This window comes from Cynoglossus semilaevis, chromosome 16 (assembly GCF_000523025.1).
Source record: "Cynoglossus semilaevis isolate Cse_v1.0 chromosome 16, Cse_v1.0, whole genome shotgun sequence".
Taxonomy (NCBI): domain Eukaryota; kingdom Metazoa; phylum Chordata; class Actinopteri; order Pleuronectiformes; family Cynoglossidae; genus Cynoglossus; species Cynoglossus semilaevis.
The window spans coordinates 12,697,967-12,706,640 of record NC_024322.1 but is presented as its reverse complement, the minus strand read 5'-3'; the positions used below and the strand labels follow the sequence as shown (position 1 = coordinate 12,706,640).

General features: G+C 42.0%; 1 protein-coding gene across 8 annotated transcripts in view; it reads left to right on the top strand.

Annotated features, from left to right (window-relative positions):
* The window catches only part of fmnl2a (formin-like 2a), a 51,007-nt gene that overhangs the window by 23,859 nt on the left and 18,474 nt on the right, over positions 1–8,674 (top strand). For all 8 annotated transcript variants that reach the window (XM_025063586.1, XM_025063587.1, XM_025063583.1 and 5 more), the window contains exons 4-6: positions 2,692–2,768; positions 6,313–6,396; positions 7,550–7,705. In XM_025063586.1, the coding sequence (XP_024919354.1) occupies positions 2,692–2,768; positions 6,313–6,396; positions 7,550–7,705 (317 nt within the window). The remainder of the gene's footprint in view (positions 1–2,691; positions 2,769–6,312; positions 6,397–7,549; positions 7,706–8,674) is intronic.

Sequence of the window (8,674 nt, the reverse complement as noted above, 5' to 3'; positions counted from 1 at the left end):
TTTTTGTTTTTTAACAGTTAACTGTGTCATTTGACTAGAAAAAACAACTCGGGTTCATTTGAATCACATTGTATTTTTTTTTTTACACAATGCGTTCAGATAGCAGTCGCAGCAGCACAAGGTTTGAGGAGCCAAAATTCCACACGACATTACAAAGTGTGTCAGTGTGTACCGGGGCAGACTCAAGGTTAGAGATTAAGAATTACTGACAGCTGCTACAAATCTCAGGACAGGCCGTCTGCTCAGACAGGAAGTGCTGCAGATTTCTCGTGGATCTGGAGTGCTTTGAAACAGTGATTGACTTTTGTTGATGAGGTAACGTTCATAAATGAAGAAAATCTATGTTTTTAGTACTGGAACTGTTGTTATTTACATTCACTTATCAATTCAGTATCTGCCTTCACTTCTTTTCTGAACCGGTTCATGGGAGAGTTACAGCAGGCTTAGCCCCGCCCCTAAATACTTTAAATTCTTCTTATTATTATTTATTATTACTATTGTTGTTCTTGACATATGTTAGTGCTTTCTTCGCTTCCTTTCCTTTTGAACGTTCATCATCTGGAGCTTCATGGCTAACCTTTTGTTATGTCTTTACTAGAACATTCCTGTAGATGTCCTCAACCTCTCTTGGGTAACTTCACGCCTGGTTTCCTGACAGTTAATGTTTAGTCTCATCCACCCAGACAGTGTGGGATTGTTGGGAAATCATTTTGACTGTTCCTAGATTGCAAACCTGGAACAGTCATCTTACACACAGGAGTTTGATGGGACTGGAGAGAAACGAGGGGAAAGAGACTGGAAGGAAGGAGAGAGATGGGCACAGATGAGGAGAGAAACAAAAAACGAAAAAGAAAGAGTTATGGGCTTCTTTCTACATTCCGTCTCCATCCCCCTTTTTCTTCAAACTCAAACAATTGTGCCACTGTGAGAGAGCTGGAGGTCATTGCCTCTGCTTTCCATAGGCAGGAGCCGGTACATTCCTTGGAGCTGCTCTCAGCCAATAGGCAGCCAAGGAGGAAGAGCTCCAATCCAACTAGTCCCCAAGAATGTATCAGCCATTGATTTGTTTCCAGGATCACCCCTCCTGAGCTCGCACTCCCCAATATTTCTCCTGTTTTTCCCCTTCTTTTTCTCTTCCTCCTCCCCCATCACTGGCGTGTGTCCCGTCTCCCTACTTTCATTTTCCTTCGTGTTGCTTCACCCTCTCTTCCCAACTGTTGTTGCTTCCTTTCTCTTCCTGCTCTCATGGTGATGCAGCTGGTAGTACTTAAATTGTGGAGTGGAGTGCACATGGGGGCTGCTGAGGGGGGAGGGGGGGTGGGAGCCTGCGGGAGCCTGCCCAGTTTCCCTAAATATTCTCTGCTTTCCACAAAGACACACAAAAGGGCTCCTCCCTAATAAAAACACAGTCACACAGATAGAGCAGCTCTGGGAACAACTCACTTCTCTGAGCATGTTAATAATAGGTTGAGTTCAGTTCTCTTTATGATGCAACCTCATCATGGAAAAATGGTTGAGCTTCTCTTCTCCCTTACCCTCTTCTACTCTGTCTCCTCCTCTCCTCGTCCGTCTTCTTCTCCTTCCTCTTCTCATTTCGTCTTTGGTCAAGAAAAAGTCCAGCAACTTATTATTGTTTAAATACTCCTCCTCTTCTTCCCAAGTAAAACTGTATGTGTCAGATCTGTCAAGAATGTAGAAATGTCCACACAGTCAAAAATGTCTGTGTGAAAAATGACTTTACTCAACCATGAATATGCAAAAATTACAGTCAACAAAATGCCCTGTCAGTGTAATCTGGATGTAGTTCCAGTGCTGTTGGGACAACAAACCCCTCTGGAACATCTCACCAGACTCTGTCTCTGTGAAGGGCACACATTCACACATAATGTCCATTTGACTCCATCTGTAGAGAATTCATTTCTCCTGCTCTCTCCTCCTGATGCGACCCTTTCCCACCATTTCATCAGGGAATTCCCTTCCTGTAGCAGCCAGGCTGCCTGATCATCACTGCTCCCTCTTTTGTTCCTGCGGTTGTGTAACAGCCTGAAGAGTCTTTTGTTTTCGTTTCTGCACATCACCTCCTGTCAGGACGGAGCTCACTCTGGTTCACACACTGTCTTAGCTCACACCTTCACACACACACACACACTTCTATCCCTCTTATGTTGTAACCCAAGCAACAGCTCCAAGAATGTGTGTTAGTGTATGTATTTCTGTGTGTGTGTGTGTGTGTGTGTGGTGTCCCAGAAGGGCCCCAGAGGTGACCAATTAGGTTACTGGATTTTATGAAGCTGTTACCATGACGGATTAGTTCTGTATGTAGAACCCACATGAGCACATAAGATAACAGGAACTGTTCTATATTCACACTTTCCAGTGAGTCAGCTGCCCTTCTATTTTGGACCGGTTAATAGTTACTGGCAAAGAAAGAGGTCCATTGAAAAACCTTTTCTGAACAACTCCAAGACCAGCTTTGATTTTTTTTTTTTTTCTTAATCAGCTGAAATCTTTTCCTGCGTTCGTATTAAGTGTCACTGTGGCTGCGTCTGTGTCGTTCCTTGAGAAAGAGAGAAAAAAAGTTGTTTTTGTTCTCCAGACAAAACATCACTGTGCTACCACTTGATGATTTACAGTTCTGTCTGTGCGATGAAGTATTAACTCACCCCTTCTTTCCTTCCTTTCTCCTTCCAGAAATTCAGACGGAGGGTTCAGGAGTCCACCCAAGTCCTGAGAGAACTGGAAATTTCATTACGGACCAATCATATAGGGTGAGTCACTGCAGGGTTGTGTAGCGTTGAATGGCCTGGACCTGGTTATATTAGATTCAGAGGGAAAAGTCTGACATTCCAGACACCACGAGAGGCAGCCACCGACACCAACCACCACCATCCCCCATTCACCCCCATACTTCAGAGTAATATTACACAGGGAGCCATGTGGCAGTGGTGGAAAGATGATTCCATTGATTGTTTGGTGTGGCAGACACAGGAACAGTCTGTGGAGGAGGAGGAGAAGGAGGAGGAAGAAAAACACATTTTCCTTGCAGTAGTTGAGCTGCAGAACCCGATACTTCAGTGTTTCAGTCTGACATCTCCGAGTCTTATTAATGATTTCACAAGAGATAGAGGAAAGTCGGGGTTTTTTCTCTTCCGAATGCCGGGTATTCCAGGATAGCAAGCCTGAGCGTGAGGCAGCTGATACTGATCCACGGCTGCCTATCAAGAAACGGTGACAGATCAATATCTCACTTTGACTCATAGGAGCGCTCAGTGTTTTGTCTCGCTCCAGATCACAAGGCCTGTTTGTGTGATTAGAGTTGGAGGCTGTCATGGATCACTGAGCATTATTCATGAGGGCTAATGCATTTTGGGAACTGTAGGATCATTTATCAAAGCGATTTCTAATTAGATAATAAACTGAATTTATTTGACGTGACGGCCAAATTAAACACAGTGGAGTTAGTTTGTAATATAAACCCTGGGTGCAGTCCTTTTTAATTTAACATTTTCCAGGAGGAGAGGAAGAAAATATAGTTGATCAGTTTTCAGTGAGTTATTCAGTTATTCAGTTACAACTATGTTTTTAACATTTGTCTTTGTACATTATTTAGCAGAAAGAAAAACAAAAAAACATAAGGAATGAAGAGAAAAAGTTGATCATTTCTAGAACCACAGTCTATTTTCAGATCACACTCTGTACTGATGTAATAAACTTCTTTCATCTCCACTGGGTTTAAACCCTGGGTTTCAAATGAACTGAAGGCACCGCCCCCACCATCATGTGGTGGTAATACCAGGGGTAGATTTTGAATCAATACACTGATGCAAAAGTGCAAAAAAGTCACATAAAATAAATTATTTTAACATTCTTAGAATACCAACTAAAACACTTTAATTAATGTAGAAAAAACAATTAAAAATAAAATTTAAATAAGACAAGTTTCATTTTAATTAACATCTAGTTGTGGGCTGGGTTTACCAGCGAGACGTGGCCCCCGGGGTGTGAGTTTGAGAACTGGTGTCTAAACAAGCAGTGTTTCTATTTGTTGTTTTTCAGTCTTTCCTTAACTTTTGTTTGTTGTTTTACAGCTACATAAACTAAATTATCCCGTTTCACACTTTTGCTCCTATGACTCAGAACATCTTCAGACGTCTTTAAATTCAGCTCTGCACACATGAGATGATCCTTTGAACTGAGCTAAAGCACATTAAAGGTTTGGCCGTAAACAATGCTGAAAACTGGGCGTCACGACTTCAGTTCAAGGAAACGGTCAAATCAGCTGTAATGTTTAAATTGCCCTCTGACCTCTGACAACTCGGCGTAAATCCATGGATGTTCAAGTGTTAATCAGAAACAAATGTCAAATGTCACTGATTTTTTTTACAGTGGTTCTTACTTTATTTCTATTCAGCTCTTTAGTTTGAGTATTTTATTTTTTAACGTTAAACAGCAGTTGATGCAGAAGGTTGATGCAGACTCAACATCACAGCTGCAGTAGTGAGACGCAGTCAGATGTTGTTGTTTCAGCTTTAATTGAATAATAGTCACAGCCCTGTTTTGGAGACTACATGAAAGAGGACGAGAGCGGAGAGCATCGTTTGAGGAGGATAATCACAAGAGACACGAAGAAGCAACAATTAGAACGTCCACAGACCACAGACCGAGTTACACAACTGTCACGTGATCACACACACCCAGAGACATACAAACACTTCCTAAAAACTTTTTTCTCTCTTATTTTTTTCATTAGCCCTACGCTAAAACATCAGCCCGTCTGTTTGTTTCTCTGAGGAGCTCACAGATCTGCTCAACTTTTCTGACACTCATCAGACTCTGCCTCTTACACCAAAATAAAAAACTCTGTCTTCAGCGAGAGAGACGACGTCCATCTGGCGGGGCGGCTGAGTCCCTGTTTGGATTAACTGTTTGTAGTAACCTTATGTTAACTAGATTACGGACCTTAATCTAGATTAGACCATTCGGGCAATGCTGTGATTGCTGCGTGATAGGGACGGGGGCTCGGAGATTAGCGGGGGTCGGAGACGGAGGGGAGGAAAGATGTCACCCACTTAGCCCGTGAATGGGCCTCCTTCTTTTCAGGGACGTATTTGTCATTTAAGATGTGTATAATAAGCAGATTGTCTCTGTACGCTGCATGTACACAGACAATCCCGGCTCCCTGTCTGCTCCTCACATGTTGCTCAGTGGCCAACAACATGTGGTGAATGGGAGAATTGTTAGTTAGTGTCCTCTGGTAATGATTACCATGTGGTCCTAGAAGGCCACGCCCCCAAGCCCTTTCAAAACACAAGGGGCCCTACCAGGCAGTGCTAGACTGGACACACTCGTTAGTCTTACCCGCTCCCATGCAGTTACACCGCAGGGGACCTCATAAAGAAGTAGCAAGTAGAATTTTAAAGCAGCTCAGCTCCAGAGCTCCGTCGGTGCAGTGCTGCTCAAACACCCTGCCTGTGTGTCATTATGTTTATGCCCCTGCAAATTTTTCCCAATCACTGAGCAATCAGGCCTGGTGAAAGGAGACGAGGCATCAATAAGAAAGTAGACACGACAGCTTCAACGCGGGCAATGAAATAAAGATGTCCTGAGATTTAAGCTGTCATTATTTATGAGGATGGTGGAGAACGGACAGGAGTCAAGAGGTGCTGAGAGGTTTCCTGTAGAAAAAAAAGTGCAGAATAAAAAATGAATGGTTGCAGTCTCCTGCATCGTCTGGGTTTTTGACCTCCATTACCTTCTAGAAAAGTCAATTAAGTCCATTTCCAAGTCATGACTGACATCAACAATAATCTTTGACTGACTATTGTGTCTTTAGACAAACAGATTTATTCAGTCGTTTTTCAAAGTATGGGGCTCGTAACACTGCAGGTACCTGGGCTCCCTGGGTTTATTATTAGTCTTAGGTTAATATTTAATTTGTTAATTACACCTTTAATAGATATTCTTGGTTGCTTTGTGTGTGTGTGGTTTCAGCATCAAGTCAAAGTACAGTTACAAATAGGCTGATACTTTTATTATAAATGTTATTAGAATGAATTTGAACTGTATTTTATTCTCGGTCAAACTGATGATGTTTATAATAATATCAATACATAGAATGAATTAACATGAGCCACATTAACGCAAATAACAGATCGCATATATATATATAAATGTATATATTTACATTTTATCCTGGAAAACTGCAACTCCTGTATGATTCCTGTTCTAGGTTTTTAAACACAAATGAAAGCAAACATATATCTCATGAACCGTTGTCTGATTTTGCTGACTTCTTTCTCCCCCTCTCTTCAGGTGGGTGAGAGAGTTCCTGAATGAAGAGAATAAAGGTCTCGACGTCCTGGTGGAGTATCTTTCTTTTGCACAGTACGCTGTTACGTAAGTCACGACCAAACTTTTTTCTCCTATTTGCCATTGCAGTCCATACACTACACTGACAGGCAAAACAATGCTGGTATTCTGTACAACCAGTGATGTGTCACTGCATGGTGCCAGCACCACCACCATGACCACCACCGCCATGACCACCACCACCGCTGCTGCAGCCGTATAGTCTACGGAAAGACTGAGTCACTTGGGACCATGGCTGACACATTGTTACTCACTAATAGTCACTCTGTCAGTCTGTGAATCCAGCTCCGTAGTCGGTGCACTGCAGTGACCTGGTCCTGTGTGAGGCTGAAGAGTCACCGTGCTAGTTATGTAGTAAGATTTTACCAAAGGTTTGACCAAAAGTTTGTTCAACTTAAAATTTCAACTGAATAAACTGCTTGAAATTATTTTAATAAGATGGAGTATAAAAAAAATACTTAATAAAACTATAATAAAACAGTGTTTTAAGTGACGTTTAAAACTGTACTTTTAAATCACTTGAAGTGTGATTGAATAATGGGAGTGTGAGCTAACTGGCTAGAAAGTTAGCTTATTAGCTTAGGGTGGTGTTCAGTAGCGGCATTCTCTTTAAAATGCCATTCTTTTCAGTCATTTCATCAAACTTCTCAGGATGTAAAGACTTTTTTTTTTCAGGTAAGAATATTTTTCCGGCTGAGGAATTAGCTACAAGTCATGATTGAAAACTTGAAGCTTTTTACAGGATGTCATGATTAGCTAGCTAGCTAATTGCTAGTGGGAATTCAAAGTGACCCAACAAAGATGAAAACATGAGTTAGGACTTCCACGTAAACTAAAAAAGACAAAATTTTAACATGTGGTTGTGAAATGTTCTTTTATTTGTTTGTTTTTTGGATTTGACAGGTTGTAAGAATTCAACACTTTTTTTTTCCAAACAAACATCATTTTTATTTCAACCATCTGTCACTTATGAAGTCAGTATAAAACAGCAGGGATTCTTCTTCACAGTGATCTAACACAGACTTAACCATGTGCTATTTATTGATATAATATTGTCTTTCAATCGCGTCATACACTCAGCACGCAGCTACCACGAAAGCACCTTCTAAATAACACAAACTCTCTGCGTGATCACCGATGTCTTCACCGTTCTGTTTGACTCTCTGTTTTGCTTTGTCAGGTTTGATGGAGACTGTCTGGAGAATAATCCAGAGGCTGGAATAGATAAGTCTAAGCCCTGGAGCCGCTCTATAGAAGACCTGCACACAGGAGGAACCCTGCCGTCTCCCATCACCGGGAACGGCATCACTCGTGCCGGGCGACATTCCACGTTACGGTATGGTAGACCGTGAAAGAGTGCTGTTTGTTTGATTTTAACGTGAATCTTTTCTGAGTCGTGGTGAGTGGGTCAGTGTTTAGAGAAGTCACACATTCCATACGATGCTCAGTTCTCCGGCTCAGTCATGAGGTCTTGAAGTCTTTAAATGGCTTAAGGTGGCCACAGTTTTTCCACAGCGTGTAAACACCACTGTGTCTGGAGTTGGGTTTTTTTTTACTCCTTTTCCATTGTCAGACTCTGATGATTTTGTCTCATGTGAGACATGATGAATGTGACAGAAGACAAACAGGAACATCCCTAAACTCTAAATACTGTGCAGTACATCATTCACAGCAGTGAGTGAAGTGTAAGAAGCTCCTGCTAATATATGCCCCCGCTGCACAAATCCTATTGAGTTGTGAATTAATTCACTGATCCTCTGTGTCGTTCCATTGATGTTGCAGCTCCTCCGTGACCCCTGTGACCTCTGATATGGTTGTTTGAAGAGTAAAACAATAGTCATTATACACAAACACCGCACATGACTTAAGACGTGAATAGAATAGATTTGCTCACATTATTGCAGTCGTGTCCTCAGTTTAGAATTTTCCTGGTAATGTCTTTTACTTACCCATAATTCAACTGGGACAGTACAGCTAACAGCTTTAGCTTAAATGCTAAGGTGAACTACCCAGCCTGTAGATCAGTGCGCTCAATACCTTCACAGTTTATGATTGTTTTATAAGCCCATGACCAGTTGAACAATCAGTCATGATTACTTCAAGTACAGGTGCAGTCAAATGCACCACGTCTGCGTCTTCACTTAGACAGAAATATCTTTTCTGTCCTGTTCCTCTCGTCTCTCCGTAGTCTTTCTGTCTTCTGTCTGTCAGTCATGGACAGCAGACAGGTCTCAGCTCTGCTCTGCTGGCTCACAGTCAGCTTTGTGTCCCCCCCCCCCCCGCCCACACACGAAACAATACCCAG